General features: G+C 42.4%; 2 protein-coding genes across 2 annotated transcripts in view; one reads left to right on the top strand and one right to left on the bottom strand.

The window, feature by feature from the left end:
- pkn1a (protein kinase N1a) overlaps positions 1–16,082 on the bottom strand; it is a 43,283-nt gene extending 27,201 nt beyond the window's left edge. The window contains exon 1 of the mRNA XM_076728583.1: positions 15,234–16,082. Coding sequence (XP_076584698.1) covers positions 15,234–15,254 — 21 coding nt within the window. The 5' untranslated portion in view covers positions 15,255–16,082. The remainder of the gene's footprint in view (positions 1–15,233) is intronic.
- A 2,597-nt stretch (positions 16,083–18,679) lies between these two features.
- c4h19orf67 (chromosome 4 C19orf67 homolog) lies at positions 18,680–21,709 on the top strand. Its single transcript, XM_076727562.1, has 7 exons — positions 18,680–18,824; positions 19,053–19,263; positions 19,348–19,485; positions 19,834–19,950; positions 20,856–21,068; positions 21,231–21,377; positions 21,576–21,709. Exons 1-7 carry the CDS (start codon positions 18,680–18,682, stop codon positions 21,700–21,702), a joined length of 1,098 nt encoding a protein of 365 aa, XP_076583677.1. The 3' UTR covers positions 21,703–21,709.
- The last annotated feature ends 1,850 nt before the right edge of the window (positions 21,710–23,559 follow it).

Raw genomic sequence — 23,559 nt, 5'->3', positions numbered from 1 at the left:
GAAACTCAATTCCTTTACGCTGAACATTCTGTGCTGCCTTCACTGACAATAATAAAACTGCCTTTGGAAGGGGAAATTCTGGCCATTTGGTTTCACGGCGCCTCAGTTCCCTTACCAGCACTCCTCCTTTTCATCTTTCTTTCAGAGGGAGGGACGAGACTGCAGGGATGAGGAGGAGAGAGACAGACACCACCCTTCCCCACGAGACAGACAAAGGCCAAGAAAGCCTCTGAGCAGAGAGACAGACTGGAGGAGGCGGACAGCCAGAGAGACAGGAGGGAGGAGAGGAGGGAGGGTGGAGAGAGTGAGAGATGGTCAGCCAAAAAGTGATAAAGAAGCAGGTGGAGGAGAAAGAGAGGGTGGGTGACCCACAGTGCCAGAGGCGACTGATGGATAAAAGAGCATGTGAGAGCACGCTGGGAGGCCAGACCCACTGCCAAACACACAGACATCAGACACATGAGGGGAAGGAGGAGGATGAGAGAGAGTTCATTGAGAGCACATTTGGCAGAGGCCCACTGCTGTAAACTAGGCTGACACACACAATACAGATCTGCACACTAAATCAATGGCCCCAAACCCAAAACCAATGTCCAATTCAGAAGGTGCTGCAGTTTTGCTTTCTGGCATCCACATAAAGTGCATTTTTGACCAAATTTGGAGACTTGAGTCATCTTCCTAAAGTGACATTTTCAAATTCATTATCACAATCACAATATTGTCTTCTTAAGAACGCAATTCTGACTTGTGCCTCCAGATATCCTGCAGCTCCAAGGCAAAAAAAAAAAAATCCAGTCACACTGAAAAGGAGTGAGTGTGATAGCCAGGGAGGGAACGAGGGAGAGGGAGAAAGAGAGGAATGAAGCCCTGAGAGGAGGAAGGAGGAGGAAAAGAGGGAGGACAAGGGTTCACAGATAAGTGAAACAGCAGTGTGCATGAGGCATTTTTGTTGGATATTTAGATGGACGTGAAGCTTAACGTCAGTGTTTCCAGTATGGTCATACTAAAAAGGCCATTTTAAAACAGAGATAAGAGCAGAACAAAGTGGAGAATGGCAGAACAGCAGAGGCACGAAATGAATACAGGGATTAAACCACTTCAGAATAAATGAATGCAGCTCCCATGACTGGCTGAAATTCTGGTCTGCATGTTTATGATTTTGGTCATTTGGGTGGACATTTGTCTTTCTTAAATTAAGCGGTTCAAATGGTTCAAGCGTGTTTAAACAACACAGGGAAGTACATGACAGTGTGTGTGTGTGTGTGTGTGTGTGTGTGTATAAGAAGCTGGAGTGCTGATGGTGAAGCAGTGGGTTTAGCTGAGGAGATTAACACTTTAAGCTGTCTGATGGCCGGACACACACAGGGTCTAACACCACTTCCAAACAAACACTGAGTGGGCGAGTAAACTTCAACTAAAATCATGTGACAAACTGTCCTGATATACATCAGCTGACGGTCTTCAGAGGACGGGGGTTTTATGCTTGATCTGTGGCTTGTTGGAAAGTTTCTTGTCTGGTGTCACATGCTGCCTGTAAATATTTTCTGTATGATATCAGTGGAGTGAGAAGTGTCTGGCAGGAAGCAGCAATGGTTTTAATCGATTAGGAAAGGGTCTGCGGCCGTGTTAGTGGCTCTGAGGCTGCACAGCACTTTGATCTTAATGATAATATGATGTGACGTGATGCTGCTGCTCACAAGGACAACAATAACATGCCAATGTGTTGCAGGTGTGATGTTTCCCATGTTCGCTATCTTAGCTTAGCGTGATAGCATGCTAACATTTGCTAATTAGCACTAAATACAAAGCACAGCTGAGCCGAGACGATGAATGTCTCTACAAATTTTATCCATATAAAAATCCACCGATATTTCAGTTTGGATCAAAGCATGGACGGACCGACCGACCGACAGACCGACCGACAGACTGACTTTCCCACTTCTAAAGCCACCAAGTAGTCATTGCTGGTCAGCATATTAAATTGTCAATTTCCCACCAAAAAATCTCATTTACAGTGCCTCTGTATGGGGGTGTCAGGTCACGCTGACGTCTTTGATTTTATTTGTAAAGATGATTTTGTAAGTCAAGTATTTTGGGGGAATTTTTTTCAGTTATTTGACTGCACACAGCAGAGAGATGACATTAAATAAGGGGAAGAGAGGGGGGCAACAAATGTCCCCAGACAAATTTGAACTAGAGACAGTGCCATAAAAAAGTCTGTGTCTTAAACCTCTTGACAGACAGAATGTCCCAGTTTCAGACACAGTGACCCTGTTACTTTGATTAATCTACTGAAAACTCTGGAAACAAATTAGACTGGGACCAGTCTTTCCATAGACATAGTCCCAATGAGAGCTGTTGTGAGGTAACAATAACACATCACATAACACAATGTTCTTTAATTCAACAAGTAAATATTACTGTATGAGTGGTGCTGCCCTACGTCTCACAATTCAACTAATAAAACCCCAGAGCATCCATGGCTATTTTCTAAGTTGTAGAGAGAAAGCAAAGAAGATTCTCTCTAAAACACAACAAACATCCAAAATCAATCATTTTATTTTTTCTTCAAGTACAGAAGTTGATGAGAAAAACACAGGTTTTACCGAAGATAACTGAGTTTGAATTCTCCAGAAACTGGTTGCCTGTGTGTTAGTTAGTTCCGCTGAGCCATGACTTACAGGTGACTGCAAACAAGTCACACCGCAAACTTACCATGTGCATGTGTCCAGCTGAGTGTGTGAGCATGTGGACGGAGACAGAAAGCAGCTACACGTACATCACATTTGTGTTGTGGAGAGCACCCGGGGGAGACTAAATCTAACAGAGAAAGACAGAGCGTGGAAGTGCATATCAATGTGCTGCAAGAGCACCCCGGGGCTTGACTGCCTTCCGTGTGTGTGTGTGTGTGTGTGGGTGTCACAGCATTAATGGTTATGACAGTTGCACTCAGGTGTGGCAGCAGTGGAGACCAGTGCAGCTGGTCTACGTGTGTGTGTGTTTACAGGACCTGCAAAAACAAGTTCAGCTCACCAACAGTGATTACGCTGTCTCAGCTGGAGGGACATTACTGACGCGGGATTACAACTTTCATTATGTAAGATTATGTCTATGTCATTATGTCTATGCTGAACACTTGTGCAGGTTTTAAATGCCATTTAATACATGTTTTGTATCTTAGATATGCAACAAATAGACACTAGCTATGAACTGCATGGCCGGATAATGTCCCAGTTTACAGGAGACAGTCTTAGCAGATCAATCAAACTTTTCTTTTAACCTGTCGAATTTACCAGGTAACGTAATGCAACAAGTAGGTTGTGCAAGAGCAGATTTTGGGTAAGCAGCTGTTTTCATATTAAGATTAACCCATTACATAATTTTGGTTTAATCTGATAAATCTGTCACAATTCCCATAATTAATATTGCTGAGAGCACTCACAGGCCCAATCAAAGGTCTGAACAATAAAAGAAAGGTTTGTCTTGTAAAGAAGGTCATATCTTAGGACTTTCATGTGGATTAGAGCAACACATTATTCGAGACAGCAGATGAAACAGATACATTCTCTGGAAACTGTCATGTTAGCTGATAACGTGAACGAGAAGTCATCCACATGAATTGAAAACAGAGGTATTTTTGGGTGTGTTTGAATCTGGTTATGTAAAAGTATTTGGGGATAATGGAAAGGTCCGGGCCTGATTGGATAACCACAGCTTAATGTAAGCAACAGTTTAATTAAGTGGGAAGGGAAAAAGCATTTCAATCCAGTCTCTAATTACACAGCCAAATATAATTTCACAGACTACACTCAGTTAATTGTCCTCTGGCAGTCCACTCTCATTAACGCTTCCAAAAAAAAGTGTGATATGTAAATGGAGTTAGGAGCTGAACGCTCTGTTTCTGTCCCTTCACACTTGTAATATTTAGCACATGAATACTAAATGCCCCAAAGAGGGAGGACTTCATAAATAAGACAATCATCTTGCTGGAAATAGCCAGATGTGTGTGTGTTTGTGTGTGTGGAAATCATTAGGTAGAAAAACTATGACCTCATGCAGTTGCCAGCTGTTTCTATGACAGCACAGCCTCCAGGTAACACACCAAGAAACACCTGTCTCCTCCCTGTCCTCAGCCATCTATTTGTCCAACGCTCCCTCTGCATTGAGGCTTTTCTACATTTGAATGATGAGGAGCTGAATGAAGGCAAAGCCGGATGTGTTAAATCCCTGAGGTGACCCAGGCCACGGGAGCTCTGGCTGTGAAGAAGACAACTCTCAGTCCACACATAAACTGCAGTGGTGCTAAATTCACGACAAAAGCAAAACACAAACACAGAAGAAAAGTCCTCAGTCACAAGTTTGTGTGCTCTTTCTGTGGCTTCATGTTGTTCATTTATTTACACTGCAAGCAAGTGGGAAAGCACGTGAGGGAACTATAACGCAGCACTTTGTTCAATCTGCAAATATGTACTGTTCAAAGAAGCCTGAGGCCTTTTTGTTGGACCGTCTCGACCGGGAAAGGTCCACAAATAAGATGTGAGTTTTCCGGGAATTAACATCTAAGTTTCTCACTTACAAAACAGCCAAAGGAACTTATATGTTGGGTTTGAAAAAATAAATCCAGTGCAACAAAACCATAGATATCGTCTTTTCTATTCCATGTATTCTTCTCTCTACGTCTTTGGCGCTGCAGAGGTCTGGTATGCTCACTTCTTTCTAACTTCACATCTAACTCCACAAGCTCTGATTTCTTTCATTTTCAAACTTGAAAATGAGGAAAAAACACTCGAGGCAGTCACACTCCCAAAGACCTATAAACAGACATTGAAGTGTAAAGCTGGTGAAGTTCCCCTTTAATAGACTATGGAGTTCTCAGAAAAACCCATTTTGTGTCTGTACCTGGGAGTCACAGATAAGTGTGTGCACAGTCAGGGGCGTAGCACCAAATTCTGGGCCCTGTACACTCTCAATGTCAGTGGGCCCCTATCCATGCCAGTGCACGAGGCGCGTGGGCAAAAAAAAAAAAAAAAAGAAGAAGAAGAAAAAGACAAAAAGAGGGTATTTATTTAAAATTAAAAAAGCATAAATAGGGTTTTAAGCTACAGCCAGATCAGATTATATTGATGAGTGGTTCTTTCATTCACCACCTGAATTGATGCATTTGGTCTACTTCTGCTCAAATACCTAAAACATTAGGCTACATCTGGTTTCTGTACTAACGTTTTGATCCATGACACTCTTGCAAATTTTGATTTAAAAACATTTATTCTTGAACAGGAGAACAGGAGACAACTGCACACTCAGGATCAAATCAAATAAGCTGCATTACTTTTGTAATGAGATGGTACAGTATAAATGAACAGAAAAATATTAAGGTTCAATGTGAAAAAAAGAAGCTGTGACTGGTTTCTGCTTTTTACATTAAAGGCCTATGTCATTTTATCAACAGAGCCTGCGATAGTACAAAATGTTGACTGTCAAATTGTTCTTCAGCTTGCAGAAAAAGAAATAAAGCCTTGCTGACATGAGATGTAAAGTGACAACTAACGTTATCTAAAGCTGCAAAAAGCTGCAAGCAGCCTGGTTGGAAACTAGCAAAGCTAAAGACTTCACATGAGCATACAAACATCAGCAGCAGCTGTCTGTAGTGGACTACATTAACTTTAATTGGATTTTGCATAACAAGCAAACTCGGTTCACCTTTTGGAAAGAAAGCAGTCAACAGCTGCCTCCCTTCATTCTGCCTTTTTTCTTTTGCCTTCCGCTCTTTCTTCTTTTGATAGCCCGATTTTTGCTTTTTGTGCAGCTTGCTGTCTAATCCCCAGGTCATTCAATCTGGGCTCACTGACGTTACACTTGTCGCCGGTCGCTGTCGGGCGGACTAAACCATTTTGCGCGTCCAAGAGGGGGGGCCCCCAGAATGTCCAATATGTTGGGAGGACTGTGAAATAAAGTTCATTCTCTCAGTTGATGTTATAAATATATTTGAAATAAATTATGACACCAATTAATTGGAGGGCCCAATTCATTCGAAATAAAAACATCACAAAAAAAAAAAAAAAAAAAATCAGAATTGTCATGGGCCCCTCTCCCTACTCGGGCCCTGGGTAGTCAGGTCCACTTTTCCCCCCACTACCACGCCCATGTGCACAGTCACTTACATAATGTACTTCTACAACAGTAAAAGGTGGAGTAGGGTCAACAGACACCATACATTTCCATTCTTAAACTTGATAATTGATCTTTTTTTTTTTTTTTTTTTTTTTTAAACGTGGACTGAGTTCATGTCTTAATTCTAGTTCTTTCTGGTTCAGCATATCCAGTATAGTAATGATGCAACATAAATGAAGTCTATTTTCACTACTGGTTTGATTGTAAGTGATTTGACTGTGACTCCACCCAGCTACCCAACTATCCATCCAGGTTTTCAGCCCGAGCTGGGGGACCTCCCAGTCGGCCAAATATTATCAGTGTAACTCGATCTCCAACCCATTCTAATGAGAGGGATTGTTTGCAGGGAGACTTTAATAACTGTCATAGCCTATTTATATCTTATAAGTCACACCCTCTGAGTATGACGCGCGCTCTCTCACACACACACACACACACACACACACACACACACACACAAAGACATTAAGTTTGACAAAGACTGTCTGTGCTGCTAATGGAAGATCATGAAATTGCTTGCCTACTTTACTCAAAACAAATATGTACATTACATTGGCATTTTTGAAATTGAAATGTATAATTAAGCAATCTTTCACTAATCTACTGCACACGTTATTTGTAGACTGTGACAGCCACATGCACAAAATGTTTTCTGACTTTGGGAATACACCAAACTACAAACAGTCTTCAGCAATAAACATTCACAGACCATTTCTGTGCTTGACACCAAAGTCACGATGCAGACAGTAATAACTCATTCAGTAATGTCACCATGTTTAGCCTGCGAGTGCGTGGTGCATGTAGCCGTAGGCTGCAACAACACCACTTAAAAGCACAAGTCTTTTCCTTCTAATTATCCCCAGTGGAGGACAGCTCTTAAGGTCTGAATATACCCAAATGGGAAAACAAGGAGGAGGGCTGTAGAGGGAGAAGAGGAGGAGGAGGTGGAGGAGGAGGTGGAGGAAGAGGAGGAGGAGAGCAGCTGGTGCGTAGACAGAAGGAGAGATAGTGGGTGAGGGTGGGGGGAAAGATAACAGAAGGGCAACATGGTATATCACATTACACTCTCAACTGTTGCTGGTCCAGAGCCATTCATCAGAGGGAGTTTGATCAGGCTTCACCACAGAGGCCAGAACATGTTTCTAACAAATGTAAAGAGGCCTCTGACACAGCAGTGCAAGTAAGAACAACTTCAGTACTACAGTGAAATAAGACACATGCCAATTTTCCGAATATAGTGGCAGCATCTTTAACACTGATGTACCACAGTACTACAACATCCAGCGAGTGTTGCTGTAAACTCCCTCGAACACATCCTCGCTGTGAGGTCGCTGTAAAGATCAGCCAGCAAAGAACTGCCAATCATTCAGCAACAGCAGCGGACGAGGACTGTGGAGCTGACGGGAGAAATCTCCTAGTTCCCCCGGGTAACGTCATTTGGACCACTGTGACCACTTGGCTGCCATTTCTACATTTCTAAATTTCTACTTTTTATTTCAAGACTGCGAGGGTCAGCGTGATGTAAACTGTTTCATTTGCTCTCTATTGTGCGAGAGTCTGAGAGGAAGAACATAATCACTTATGACCCTGTGGCTCATGTGCATGCACAGAGAGACACGTGTGTAAACAGGCCGGTTTAGTTTAACTAGAAGATCTGTGCATCTCCATGTCATGAGGCTGCATGTTTATGCCACACTAGCTGACAGGGTGACCCAAAGCCTATTAAGTTAGAACAGAAAAGCAACTGTGAAATTATGGTTTATTAACTATTGGCTTATGTTTAACAGCTGCGTCCAGGATAAACCAGCAGTGGATTGGTGTCAAATTATCCTTATCACGGTCAGATAAAACAATTTTGATGAGCCATCCTTTAAGATTAATATGGAGGGATCCCTCGACCGTCTAATGAGGCGTACACAAATCGGCACTTGTGCTTTCTCGTTGCAGTGTGAGCTCTGGGGAACCATGCCTAGTTTATCCCATTAAGTTGGCCGATATTGCTTTGTTCATGGACTGTTTACCCGCCAACCCCCTGCTGTGGGGGAAATCACCATGCGTCAATCATCATAATGCTTGCAAGGGGTGAGAACATTGTACGCTTACAGGGTGGCAGTGTGAAAGGTGGACTAGATTTAAGCTGTAACTGCTTATTGGCCAAGTCCTGCATGTATTGTTCCTCAACACCCTGTCAAAGCAATAACAATGAAATCCAGATGTAAATACACATATTTCATACTAAATCCCTATCAAAACAGGCTGTTTCCTGATTATTTGTCCAGGAAAGTGCATCAGCTCCATTACTGCATCAGTTTATATGTCCTCAAATATCTTGTCCTATTAGGGGAAGAGAACGTTTCTCTGAAGTGAAAACCCCTCCAAGGGATTACAACATAATGCTCTCTGTTGATTTATTTGTACCAGAAGACATCTTTGACCTATTAATCCAGGAACTGAAAGCATTTGACAGCTCGATTTTAGGTTTTCCATGCACAGTTTTTGGAGGCAAACCAAACAATTTTGTGCATTTGCTGGTCGAGTTGGGAGGTTCACAGGAAGAGCATCAAATCAGTTTTTCAACATGAATATCGCCTAAACTTCCAACTGCAATGCCTTAAGCTATCACCAAAAACTCTAAACGCTCTTTCTACATTTCTCAAAACAGCTCCAGAGATAGTTAACCCAGCTGAGTGGCTTTTTAAACAGCACAGCAACACTGAGCGATGGGAGCTGGGATCAATAGATGTGGCCCAGGGGCCCTGCCATAATGAGGAGGGGTCAAGGGTCAATATATGTCAGCGTGCAAGGCTGCTGGTGTTGACAAGCCAGGCCCAGGCCCACAAGAGAGGGAAAGTGAGGAGTTACTGCTGTTATAAAATGAAACTTCAAAAGACTGAAACATGGGTGCGGTCCCAAAGTTGGACTGATGCGGACATGAGGACACATCCTCAGCATCTGCAGTCTATTCAGCCTCATAGGATGAAAAAACAGAATAGGGTGACCCATCCTGACCTACTTGCTCCTGTACATCCTCCATACCACTCCTGCTTTTTCCAGCCCTCCCAGCGCTCTCACAGAAAGCTGGTGAGGTTCACTGGCCAAGGGTGATAAGTGATGTCATGACAGTGCGTGAGCTCAGTGTGTGTGTGTGTGTGTGTGTGTGTGTGTGTCCAACCCTAGGGAGCAGGAGGGGTCCATCTAAAGCTGGAATGCAGGGGTACATTGCTATGAGGTCATGAGAATTATGGGCTGTTTGCACAGAGGGAAGGCGAGATGTGAATAAGATAAAAGAAACAGAGCAAAATCCACAATCAGCTTAGAAGTGCTGCCGGGGCCAACTATGAACCCAAACACCATGAAGCACACTTGATATATGGGGCTTTACTACCCAGCCTGCTGGTGGGCAGCTGGGTGGGTTGGTTGGTTGGTGAGGGTGTGGTCGCTAACATGCTTTAGCCAGGATGAGGAAAATGAACTCACAGTGAACTGAATGTGATCTGGGCTGCTGGTAGCAGACAATACAACCTATTGTACTGCTGCGGCTGTAGAGCCTCTTCATCAGCATAATGCCCTTTAGACCTCCCCTTCCCTCGACCCTCCACCCTCGGGCCCAAGCAAAGCCTTACCCACATCTGAACCGCTCCCATCGGAGCAGCAATGACCCAACTACAGCAGTGCTTTTCAAAATAGTCAAGTCACAGTGCACGAGATTGGACATAATGCACATTAATGATTAAAGAAAGACATTACAATCAGTTAACAGCAAACAAAGAGAGAATCAAAGTCTCACAGACATTTGTTTGAACACTGCTAGTGTCAGAAAACTTCTGCAATCTGTATTTAAGGACTTCTTATCAATGCTGATTTAAAAGTTGAGACTGAAAGTTAACTGACAGTCACCCGTACCCTTTTAAGTTTTTATGTTTTCACACCCTTGTCCTGAAGAGACGACATTTCACTTCAGTTGTATATTTTTCTAGTCGGAATGACGAATTTGAAACATTCAAATCCATGATATCAGTACTGAGTTGTCCACTGACCAGTACATATCATCCCTGCACCAGGAACTGACTGCTGCTGCTGCTGATGATCATGCGTTACAAGCATAAATATAGCATTATTCGTGTAAGAGTATGATTACGAGTATGATCATATGATTGGGAGTACACAGTCCTGTTAGACCACACTGTTTTATCTAGATCTAAGAATGAATGAGAACATTAGCTCTCTCTCCAAGTCTTGAGTTGCTCAACTGTTCCTTGATGCGTTATTGCGGATTCGGTCTGCCTGCATGGCCACAGGGCAGCACTGAAAAAAGCCTACTTTGTGCACATAGCTATCTCCTTACGTCATGGCGAGGCTTATGGGAAGCACTCCTATGCATTCCCTGGAGTGTCTGTCTCTGTATGTGTGTGTCAGCTGTTACATCTGTGTGTTTGTGAGTATGTGCGCTTGTGAACATGAACATTCGTGCCCAAGTACATTTTTTGGAACTACTGGAGTGTGTCACAGTTGTTTGTGCTTTTCCAGTTAACACGCACAGTGCAAAACATGCCACACAAGCAAGAACCGCCACAGATTCCCGAGTACACTGTATACAAAAGTGACACACACACACACACACACCGCTCTATTCCATTCTTGTCTCCCATCTAACCTTTATGAGGAAGTGTGACGCACTTGGGTTCAGACTTCTATAGGGACTGTTTAATATCGTCTTCCTGTGGAGCTAAACAAATGGCACACCATGGGAAGGGTAGCGCTCCACTGCCTCGTAGCTAAAATAATGGAAGCTCGAAGAGGAACTGCACTAGTTTTGCATATCAAAGTTCACAAGTCTTGAGGACTACTGCTGCATATGTGACAAAAGTTGTATAAAGCCTTTTGTGGCTCCACGTGGAGCTGCACAAAGTCTGATAAATTGCCTTGGCTGATGTTACTTGAGTCAGTGGCAGTTGGAGCCGAAGACTGTAAGTTTGTAAAGAATAAAATCTGAGGGTGTGGAGTCAGAAAGAAGTACCAGACATCTGCAGACTGCTCCTCACTCCTGATTGAGGACAGCAGCTTGAGGCTACATTTGCCATTTAGTGCTACACATCCGAATCTCTGACTGGACTGCCAGCCATCTAGTTGCATTGTGGGTAATGTAGGCACCAGGTTTTGCCTAGGAGGAAGAATGTGTGGAACAAAAAAAGACAATACCTCTTCTGCCACAAAATTTTTTTTCTTTTAACTGTCCACCGTGAACCAGACAGTGTTACCGCAGTGCTCTTTAAAGAACACATAGAAAAACTCAAAAAATAGCTCAGCTGCAGTCCCACTGACCCTCACACAGCTCATCTCAAAAATGAATTAGAATTTATGTACAACAGCTTCTTTTCTATCAATAAGCAGTAATTAGGAGGAGAGACTTTTATGGTGGCACGGTGGCACAGTGGCAACACTGTCGCCTCACAGCAAGAAGGTCCCGGGTTCGAATCTCGCTGCGGGCACTGGGTGTGTCCTCCACCATGCTTCGGTGCCTGCTGCTCGAGGAGGGCCTTTCTGTGTGGAGTTTGCATGTTCTCCCCGTGTTCACCTGGGGTATCCTCCGTAAAAATATACCCCCACTAAAAACATGCAAGAAGATCACCACCTGACCAATGGTGACAGAAGAATGGGTCCCCGGGCGCCGGTCTGGCTGCCCACCGCTCCTGGTCTGCCGGGGGATGGGTCAAAGGCGGAAGACAAATTTCACCTCCGTGTGCTGTGCGCGTGTGTGTGACAATAAAGGGGAATGTCTCCCCCCTTCTTCTTGGGGGAGAACAGTTAATGGCCTAGTAGTTGTGTAATACAGTCAGGCAGTATAACAATAAGAGTCAGAATGCTACTAATATGCATGCTAATAGGCAACAAGTTAATAGTGAATGTGTGTACATTAATGTAAAGAGTTACCAAACACTCTTTTCAAAGCGTTAATGCAGGTCGGTAGTCCTTAAAAGCTATAAAAGGAGACATCTAGGTGTCTGAATTGTTGTTTCCATAAAGCAAGACACGAAATTTTTAGGTGCTTCAGCACATAGGAAGAGCTCATGGAGACTTGCTCCTGACACCTGTTGAATCTGGGTCTCAAGGCAAGACTTGACAACTTTAAACAGATTCACTGGCTGAAACAAAACACTACATCTTCTTAATTCAGATCATATCAAAACTTTTGCTTTAAAAATACTCAATGAAAAATTGTGGTGGTGTGATCCATTCCTCCCTATTGTCCTTGAGTCTCCTGAGGCTTTAGTCAAAACAAACAGAAGCAGTACCCCATGTGGAAAAACATGAAATGTCAGAACTGCTTTCACACCGTTGCTGCTGCTGTTTGTCAGCTGGTGATCACAATCCTGTCGAGTGTTTAGGAAAAAGACTTCACCAGTGCTTCTTCTGGATTGCAACAATAATCAGTTGGCTTCATGGTGCGAGCAGGTTAACACTGTCAACCTCTAGCCTCATTGGGTGGTTGATCCAAAAATGCAACTTTCAATCAATTATGTATTTCCCAAGCCGGTCATTGGAGCAGGGGAACTAATAAGGCAAGGCCAAATTTAGCTGCATCTGTTTGGCACAGATCTCCAACACTGGTTCTTTCCCACATGAATGAATATGAATGATGCTTTCCCATGTGTTTAGTAGCTGTTTAGCCTGGAATAATTAAGACACCAAAGCTACAATTAAACCTGGTTGAAATGGGAAACTAACCCAGCACAAACCTTTTAAAGTCAGTCAGACAACATGTTGCTATGAAGTAGTGTAATTAAACACAGACTGTGGCTCATTTTACAACTGACACATGCTGGAGTTTATGATTTCCTGCAGCAAATTAAAGAGGAAAACGCACTGATACAGTCCGTGGAGACACACTGTCCATGTGTTCAGAGATATGTTAAAGGCAAATGTTAACAGGCTGCATCTAATTATTGTTTTAAATAACAGTTTAGTCTGCAGAGAATTTTCTTGGTTAATTGATTAGTTGTTTGGTATTTCTGCTTGAAAAGCTGCTGACTAATTCTCTGTTCGTCAGCTTACGGCTTAATTGACGAATTCAAATGTTGAGTTTCATACTGGACTGAAGCTGTGGTAGACTACAAGTTATGTCACCAGGCAACTGCCTCTAAATCATTTAAAGAAAAATACACAAAGAACATGAGCTCTCACATGTGCCTGTATCAAAACAGACATCAATCCATAAACAGCCTGCGTTGCTCATTTATGATGCAATGGAGGAAAAGGCCAAATATGGTTGAAATAAGAAGTGGGCAAACAAAGGACTGCTCAGTGTTTACTCAGCATTTATGACATCAGGAACTCTCTGTTGTCACACACACACACACACACACACACACACACACACACACACACAGGAGCACTGGTTGTGAACGTGAAATTTTCAGCCTACCATCACCACACCCGGCATGTATTACCTGGTGTGTTTTTAGTTGGCTTAAAATTGATTCCCTCTATTGTCCCACTTCTGCACTTTCACGTGCACCTGTTCCTCACTTGGCTACTTAATTACAGGGTATCAACGCTAACTTGTCTCCTCTTTTGCTGTCTGGCTGCATTTCTTTCTCAACTGAATGACATCAGAGTTTCTAAAGAGCAAAGGACGCATCATTGCAGACCAGACAGGTGATGCATATACACCTGCTTCACCTGCAAGACAGCACTAACACCTGTATTTCTCAACTGTATGCAGCGCCACACTTTCATGTCAGCTGCTCCCCGACACGTGACTTAAATGTCACAGCGTGTCAAGCTCTGCTGGAACAATGGCTCACTAAGGTCAGTGGTATGAAATTCATAATGCTGATCTGCCTCCTCATTCCCCTCACGCCCTTTATTTGATAGCATCACTCGGACTGCAGTGACTCTAAAGAGCAAAGCAAAGCACAATCAACCCATTGCCTACATGGTGCAACCCTGATTGCAAAAAAGTTGGAACGCTGGGTAAAATGTAAAGGAAGATTCTCAGTCAGTCAGATTGTCGTCAAGAAATTGTGGGTGTTTTACGTCAGCACAGTAATACTCCCAGTAAAATACAAGGTAAGCAGTCTTCCTTGCTGATGCTTTCATGAAGCAGAAACGCCTGATGGGACTTTGGATATGTGTAATGTGCGTTGTTTTATAACAAACACCACTATTGTGCCTGCGTGCACCTGCCTTTACGCTCTGCATCTGCACACATAACACGTTGAAGGCACAAAGCTACAGCTAGACATCATGGTAAATACCATACAGCTCACCGGCCAGGTGACTGAGCACTGCTGGAGCTCAGTTACCTTGAAAACCTCTCCAAAACCAGAACGTGTCCCATCATACATTATTTACAACTATCCATTTCCAATTCAACTGAGTGGTTGGTGGTTCCTCACAGTGGGGGTCTCCAGGGCCCCAAACGTCTACAAAAAGCCTCCTGGGAGCCCCCTGGCAAAATAGGAGTACTTCATCCACCCACACTCAAAATGCAGGAGCACACAGCCCTATTAATGCATCTTATGATGGTGCTTTTCTGAAGCAGTTGAATCTGAGTGTGTAATTTTTGGATGGAGTTATATTACAAACCTTTTCTCTCAGGGATTTTCATTCTATCCATGTTATTTTATCTGTAGTTGTAAATTGGGGGACCAGGTGGAGATAAATTTGGGGGTGTCACATGATCAAAAAAAAAAAAAAAAAAATCATTACTGCTACATAAAATATATTTTTTCAGATTATTCTCCATTGTTTGTTTTTGCTTGAAATATCGACTTTAACTAACGAGTCTATTGAAGTGAACATCGACAAGGGAAATAAATAGTGTTTGGTTGAACTGCTGATAACTCAGCTGTGTGATAAGGTCACGAGTAAATAATTAAGGGAAAAGAAAGTTGTGAATGGACCCACTGGTGTAAAACATGCATTTGGTGGGTGTTTTCAGGAGGAAGAGTCAGAGGACCACCCAAGATCCTGCTCAAGACGAGGGCCACGGGTCAATAATGACAAATTAAATTCGGTCATGCCAGCAGGTTGCAGCGCATCCAACTTCTCGCACTTACTTGTATGGAGTCGTTCGCCATCGCTGTCCCTGTCGCGCTGTTTTCAGTCAGCCTGCAGCTTCACAGACAACCTGTGCACATGTGGGATTCGCACCTCCCGTCAACGTATCGCCTCCTTTCCAAGACAAGGAAATCGAAAGGATAATTGGTAAAGGGTAGGCTATGTGTCCTGAGACTTGCCTTAACTTTATGGCCACAGTCTGTATTGACACAAAGGCAAACAGTCAAGAGGTAATCCGCATTGTTGGCTCGTCTGGCCGCGCCTGAATTGATCCTCCCTTTGCGTTTCAACGTGTTGAACCAGCGTTAGCCCTCAATTCACGAAAACAAAAATGTCTGCGTGTTTTCTTTAAAAAAAACAGACGTAAACAATCACGTAACCGCTTCCAAACCAAACTATGAAGCTCCACAGTCATTGTTCATCTTGTTCTTTGAGTGCTTGCCATTCAACAGCTAGCAAGAGCCCCCGCCGGCAGCCCTCCTCCGTCATGTCCTGCTGAACCCGAGCGAGCGGTGATCGTCCAGAGGCCACATGAAATGAAAGAAAGCCCCTTCCTCTCTCTCTTCTTTGCCCGGTAACATCCGTAAAACACGAACACGCCTCAGTCACTTGTCTGCTATCGCAACGCCACACAAAAAAGCCTCCTGTCAGTCCCTCACAAGCCGCTCATACAGCCAAAGGACAATAGAAAGCTAATTTGTCCATTAAAAATGCCACTAGCTGCAGTCAGAAACGTGCTAACCAAACAAAATGTTAAAAATGTTAAAAGCCCGTTCTTCGTTATTGTGCACGGGACGAGTGGAGACAACATGTCACCACATTCAAACAGCGGGTAACTGACGGTTGAGGAGAACACACCACTTACACCAGACCCTGCTGCGCGCGCCCGACGCTGGAGCGATGCCGCCCGGTCGTTCATTGGTCCAGTGCTTGGTGGCGGGGGCGCGCCCGGGTTTATCACGTGACCTGCATTGGCTTTCGCTGTTAACAGTAACTTCTAATGGACCAACTGTTGAGTGACGACAACACAGTGCTCCATCCAGAGGTGGAGAACGTTCACAGATCCTTTATCTGGTCGCAGTAAAGTAAAAGTCTAAATTAAAGCCTTTATTTCAATTAAAGTACATGAGTATGATCAGCAAAGTGCATTTCAGTGACCAAAATAGTACTCTTTATGCAGAGTGGCTTGTTTCACAAAGTAATATTGCATTTATATTGTATCTATATTGAATTATTATTATTTCTGCATTAACAGCATTTTTTTTATTGTAGCTGGTTGAGGTGAGGTTATTTTTTTTATTGTGTTGCCTAGTGTTGTCTATCACATGGTTTGAATGTAAAATCATAATCTGCATACAGTTATGGCGATGGGATAAATGTAGTGTAATCTAGACTTAATCAAGAGTGCCTTGAGCTAAATCCAAATAAATCTGACTCAGGTCAAGTTTAAAGTCTTCGACATTTTTGTCAGTAATAGCTGAAGTTGATCTCATTCAACAGAATATAGCTAAGTGTTATTTCAAAACCTGTGTGTCATTGTGTGAAAGTAACTCATAATAGATTTAGGTGATGTTTTGGTGGTGTGAGTGAGTGTCGTGTGTAGATTTTACAGAGAAGTTGAACCGGGATACATTTACATAAATTATTTGCATAAAGAAAAACAGATGGTAGAATGACAGAAAGGAAGCAGGAACACAGAGTGACCCCAAAGCTCCAGGATACACACTACATATCCTGTATATACATGTCATGAAAATCTGTGCTTTCACAACTGACGATAGATAGAAAAACACTGAGTCACTTACAGTCAGCACTGAGGATGATTCAACTTGCTGTGAGTGAGTAGAAAAGAAGATGGGACTGTGAGAACGTCACAAATGTACAATGTTACAATGTAACAGAATTTTAGCAAAGACTGGTGGACATTGTCGTCACTGTTTTCATGCTAACAATGGTGTTCTTGCTGTTCTTCAATGTGTATTAAAGTTGCAAAGTTGTCGTTATTGATCACTAAAAACTATTAGGGTGTTAACATTTAAGTTGTTTTGCTTTATAGTTACAGCTTGGTTTGTAAGTTTGTTTCCCCTTGTACAACTGTGAGCACATAAACTAAACGCATTTGCGCGTGTGCATTCATTTATGGTATGGTATTTCCAAATAGCTTGTTTTGTTGACGCAACAGTGCAAAACCAAAAGATGTTCAATTTACAATAAAACTGAAATAAATAAATAAAAAATTTACAAATCCTCACACCAAGTGACTGAAGCGAGAACTGCATTATCAAACTGGTTGTCAGTTAGCCAGCGTTTTAGCTCTACAGAGGCCCAAAAGTCTGATAAGGTGATATTTTTTTTTATCTTGTGCACAAATTATCTTGCTTGAAGAAGTTATTATCTTGAGCATAATGTGAATTAAACAGCTATGAGTCAGGATGTAGCCTTCAATCTCCAAATCTTTAATAAGTGCACAAAGATGTTAATCTGAGTACTAAATCTTATGTATTTAACCAATAAAAGGTTTAAAATCAAATGAATACTATTATTAATAACTGCTACGTAAATGCAGCACTAGCTATGATGAAGGCTAAATGCTAAATATCAACTAATCACAGAGGAAATCAACATGGCTGCGTTAAATGCTAGCAAACAAACAGTACCCTCAAAAGTTATTTTTACAATACCATATCTTGTGCACACATAATAAAAATCCTGTATGAACAAAGAAATCATTTTGTGTGCACAATATAATAGTTTTGCTCACAAGCTATCACCTAAAGGGCCCCCTTAAAGTTAGCTCTAATCTAAAAAAAAAAAAAAAAGAAAGAAAAAGAAAAGAAAAGAAAAAAAGTACTTTTGTCCATAAACATCTATTTATTTTTTGCAATGTACACCCCAAACAAAAGCAAAAATCCCCGATTAAAAACAAAACTTTTAATTATGTTTTACTCTTTCTTACTGAGGAGCAGTGACTTTTGACCTTTCACATTTAACAAGCTTCAACCAGAGGAAGAAGGTAACACTTATCTTAACTGCTAGCTACGTTGCTGACGTAAAAGTTAGCTCATTCGTTAGTATAATCAACAGACAGCAGCATGAACAGGCATGAATTATCTTCTGGGTTAGTTTGGCCAAAAATCCAAATAGCCGGCTAGTATGCGGCCGTTATCTCAGATTGTTTGTTTGCTAAAACTCAGGTGTATTGCTAGCATAGCCTCAGTTAGCTAGCACGCTAGCGCTGACGCCATTAGCAAAACGTTAACGGTAAAAAAAAAAAAAAAAAAAAAGAAAGCAAAAAAAAAAAAGAAAGCTAACAGTTGACGAACAGCAGACAACCCGCGCAGTGTACGACGGCTGTACAAATGATCATTTAATGCGGTGTTTTGTTTTCAGCAGGTGTCCTTAGAATTACGCACTTGCACCTACTGTTGTGTCTACAACAGACAGCATGACGGATATTGAAGTTCAGGTTGAGGTCCATCTCGCCCCAAACTCTCCATTAGGACAACATGCGTTTGGGGGCCTGCAGGAGGACGTAAGCAATGGGACGGAGTTGGACTGCACGGAGAGCCTTCATAACACCGGACAAGGAGGTACAACAACATCTCTTCTGCATGCCATGAAAACATGAATATCTAATATGTACATTGTGTCACTCGAATCCACCGCTCATTCACTGTTAGTGAGGGCACGTGTGATGCTACAGCCACAATCCTGCCACGCGCCAGCACTTTCAATTAATTTGGTAGTCATTTGCATGTTGAAATGGCAGGAGTGGAGTAGAGAGATAATTTTGTCTCGGTGACTAAAATGTGTTTTAGTTTGTGTGTCAAAGATGGGGGAGCCGCTGTCAGTTCTGGCTGACGTTGCTCTGGCGCTATCCTGTGGCGATCCAGCGGCCTGCAGTTGTGCCTGTGAGGCCTGCAGCTGTGCGGAGGTCAGGCGGGTGGAAAGAAGCCTCCCGTCCATGCAGCTGCAGCTCCAGTTCCTCATGAGCGAAGCGGATGACTTCCAGGACGGCCTTGTCAATGGGTAGGGTCCCGGCTAGTTATGATGCACCATTGTCACCAGGGTACTTAAAGTGTTTTCTTATTCCTTTTGTGTCTGTTTTTGTAGACAGGGCAATGGACATAGAGAGGTTCTTGCTGTTGCACTACAAGGTTTCCTGTACACCTGTCAGCCTTTCTTTAACCACCTGGAATCTACAGCTAGAAACAGTGTGTCCCAGCTCACCCACCTGCCCTTTGACATCTACAAATGGGTAAATGCCATGCTGATTGTTTTAGAACTAACATTGGAGCCACTCTCTGCTGGAAAAAGTCTCTATGAAATCTGCTGTTTCTGGATGTTCAGCTGTCTGAAAGATTCACACATGTCTGGATTTGCCGTTTGTTTCGATTGGTTCCTCTAATTCAGACTGCAGGAAATACTAGTTGTGACTGCTGTTATAGTTCCAGTTGTTGGATCAAGAAATCTGCTGCTGAATGAGAAGGACATCTGTGTTCACTGTATGAAAACATCATAGTTTAAGGGCTTCAAATTGACTCTAAACTTCCGCTGTGTGTGTGTGTGTGTGTGTGTGTGTGTGTGTGTGTGTGTGTGTGTGTGGCACCTACAGCTGTTGGACTTGTCTCAGCAGCTGTGTGACAGGTTGGAGCAGCTGGTGTTGACCTATGCCAACTACAATCTCCTTTGTTTGGATGAAGCTGAGCCAAACAGGTACGCACACGCAGAGCAACACATTTCTACTAATACATATGGTTTCTATTTTTATATACCTCTAAATTTTTTTGTTGGACTTTGAAATCCTGATAAAAACAACACAATACAACAAAAAGTCTTCATGGGGACAAACATAACAAATATACATTCAGTTATCCTGCATTTAATCGATTATTTACTCATGCAGCATTTGGGTTTGTGCAAATGATCCACATTTCCTTATTTCTTTCACTTAACTTTAAAAACATGACTCAACTTTTCCATTGCATAGATTTTCTGAGCAATAACAAACCATTGCTCTTTTCTTGGAGGATCAACTTCAAGACAATTTGTTGTTATTGCTTTTTGCCAGGTGAAAACTCTCTAGCTGCACGACAGCGCAGTTGTTGAGTTACAGTAAAACCTTTAATATATCTGAGAAGGTTGTATAAGAGAAAACACATGTTGTGCTTCAGGGCTGAGACAGCTGATGCTGCCAGGATGACCGGCTCAACCTGTGTATACTACAGCATGCTCTTAAGTAAAACTGCCCTAACTTCATGATGTGCTGAATGTCTTAATTCCCCATAGTTTGTGCTTGTGTAAAGACAGCATAGCATTTAGATTTAGATTATATATCCAGCCATGCCCTTTTACGTCATGGCATCTGGAAGCCAAATGTAGTTGCACAAGCTTGTAATCATTTTGAGGCTTTGCAGTTCCCACATTATAAGCACACTAAATGAGACCGATATGGCACATTGCCTGCTGTCCGCTCTTACAGATAGCTTGTTATTGTTGGCAGCATAAATGTACCCCACTACAAATGTTGATTCTACCTTTAATATTGTTGCTGCTGTAACAAACCATTTTCATATTATCTTTCTGTGTAACTCTTCCCACTCTCCTGTTTGCCTTCCAAGTGTGTCTCATTTCTGCATCGGTCAGAGTCAGCTGGGACGACTGAGGCTGACTGCGTTCCTGTACTGTCAGCCGACGCCGTACCTGGCCCGGGTCGACACCGGCCTGTACAAACGCATGCGCTGGAACGTGGACAGACTTGCAGATGAGCAGCAGCAGACTGATGAAGAGCAGGGTGGAGAGAGTGAGGCAGACACAGTCAGCGAGACAGAATTGTGAGTCTGGATGATGTCTCCACTCTCCATGTCTCTGTTTTTGACAGGAGATGAAACAGAAAATGTTTTTCACCCTTTTTCGTCCTGTTTTTTTTTTTTTTTTTACCAACATACTATGGATGGCACACTCCCTTAATCTCTCTTTACCAACATTCCATTCAGTTACTTCCTGTGCTACGAGGATATTCTCAACGCAGAAGCAGACGGGGATAGCCAAGGTGTCTCTCATGGTAACATGGTGAGGATGTGGTCCATCGGTCAGTGGGTGCAGGAGAACCCTGACCCCAACACAGAGGACATCTATGACTGGTACTGGTTTACATTTCTTCATGTTTCTCTGTTGATGCTTTTACAAAGAGATTTTTCCACGTGTCAGGAAAAACAAGACATCTGTCGCATTAAATCGGCGATTCTGTAAAACGTAAAAAACAGACCATCATCAGCACGTGCGACAACTCAGCAAGTTTTCGTAGTTCATCTAAATATTTGTGTCCCTGTTCGTTTCAGGATCATGTGCGAGGTTCCTCAGGCCAACTATCGCAGGCTGTTGTTACTGGGCAGCGATGAGCCATCGAGCTGCAGTGCTACAGACTTCCTGCAGCAGCTGCTGTTGTCACAGCAGATGACCGAGTGATATCAGGAGGGAGTGTGTGTGAGCGCCAGTGCACATGTGGCATCTGCCTCTGGGATATGCCATTCTACGTGGTTGGCAGAGGGATAAACAGCATGTGGACAGAGACCACTTTAGATCACACAGGACGGTGTGGATAAATCCTCAGGGGAGTTATTAAGCAAATATGTTTTGCTGAGTTTATGGGAGATTCTAAGGTTGAACATCTGGTTTTGTTACAGATGTCAGAGCAGAAACACTCGAGCGGGAATCAAAAGCAAATGACTGTAAAATATGTCACTTACAGCCAGAGTGATTTGATGTGTTCAAGGACCTGTTCTTTCTTTCTTCTTTTAAAGCTGAAGAGGCTTGTGTTTTCACAATATGCTGTGAATAGTGCTGGTTTCGAGCTTTGCAGAGTCAGTCAGGTTGTGCAAAAATAGTTTTATGCTGTATACTGTGTTTGTTCGTGTTTCTGCACATTATTTTGTCACTTTATTCTGTTCAGTGTGTTAAGATTTTAATAAGAGTTTGTAAGTGTTTTTGTAAAGTTTAACATTTTTAAGAGCCTTTTGTGGTGTTATAAAGAAGTCCAGAAATGTTATTTAAAAAAATTTTATTTACAAGAAACATTACATTGAAATAATTACACACAATCACAGATGCCTGTGTCTCAGAGAGTCCAAATAAACAACGAAATTAATGTTTTTGAACAAGCTGCCACAATTTGGGCTCCACCAGTGAGAGGGCCCATTTACTTCATTTCAACAGGTTCATCAAGCCATTTAAATTAGTTCACACAGGCCTCACTTCATCCTTAATAAATTAATATCCAAAATGTGAGACTTAAATCTCTGAGCCGAAGTAACAAATAAAATCTGTTGACTCATAGTTCAGTCTTCTGTGTTCAGTTTGACCTTGTAACCATTCAGCTCATCAGTTCTGTTGACTGGACAGTAAGAATAAGCAGAAGGCAGTTTACTAAAAACAGAATAAAATCTACCATTTACAACCTACATCCTTCATTTTCTAATCAATAAAAATCTATATGACTCTTACAGGGCTACTATACTTCTAAATCTCTAAAGTACAAAAGTAAAGTGGAGTTTACCCTTCATTACAGTGAACTGTCTTTTTAAACAATATACACATAAATGCTGACAAAACCACTACACAGACATGTTAAAGAAAGCACACTTAAAAAGACCAGCTTTGTCAGCATTGCAGTGATCACAATGTGTCCTGTGAGGAGGGCATGGAAAGCAAACATAAGTATAAACACCTGCATAACTTTCAGCTGCTACACGTTGGCTTTGATAAGAAAGGGCAAGAATCTGCCTTAAGAGTCAGTTCATGTTAAAGCACTGGATGCAGATTCTCCTTTGTGTCATCCCTGGCTGACTGATTTCAATGAAGTAATCCATTAAATTAAGCCTTTATGCTATTTGGCATCTTCAACTGACGACATACAGAAAGCTGACTGAACTGGACATGAGCACAAACTAATTCTCTGATCACATTTCTGTGCCGTCCTGCGAGATTTAAAGGGGAAGAAACTGCCAGAAAACGACTGACTCCTGTCTTAAAACTTGTGATATTACAGTGAAGCTCAACATGACTGCCTTAAACACTGACCCACAAGCACAGCAGCCAGACAAGACTGACATCAACATACAGCGCAGATATGAACATTTACAGCCAGCAAGACACACACATCAATACCATCGCTCATCACAGTTTCAACAATAGTTAATACCCAGAATAACCTGATATTGAACCCTCCCAGAATTCCCTCACTTCTAATAGTCTTCAAGTCACATGAAGTGACTCCTGACCTTCACAGCAGTATCGGTTTAAACCCAGAGTTAGTCGTTGTCTTTT

Source organism: Chaetodon auriga, chromosome 4 (genome assembly GCF_051107435.1).
Source record: "Chaetodon auriga isolate fChaAug3 chromosome 4, fChaAug3.hap1, whole genome shotgun sequence".
NCBI classification, from domain to species: Eukaryota; Metazoa; Chordata; class Actinopteri; order Chaetodontiformes; family Chaetodontidae; genus Chaetodon; species Chaetodon auriga.
This window is presented reverse-complemented; position numbering and strand designations above follow the sequence as displayed.

Excerpts from the sequence above, each read along its gene's own strand:
- c4h19orf67 (XM_076727562.1), top strand. The coding sequence starts at position 18,680 with ATGACGGATATTGAAGTTCAGGTTGAGGTCCATCTCGCCCCAAACTCT. Across the intron at positions 18,825-19,052 it reads TCATAACACCGGACAAGGAG|TTTGTGTGTCAAAGATGGGG; the intron begins GTACAACAACAT and ends AATGTGTTTTAG. Across the intron at positions 21,378-21,575 it reads ACAGAGGACATCTATGACTG|GATCATGTGCGAGGTTCCTC; the intron begins GTACTGGTTTAC and ends TGTTCGTTTCAG.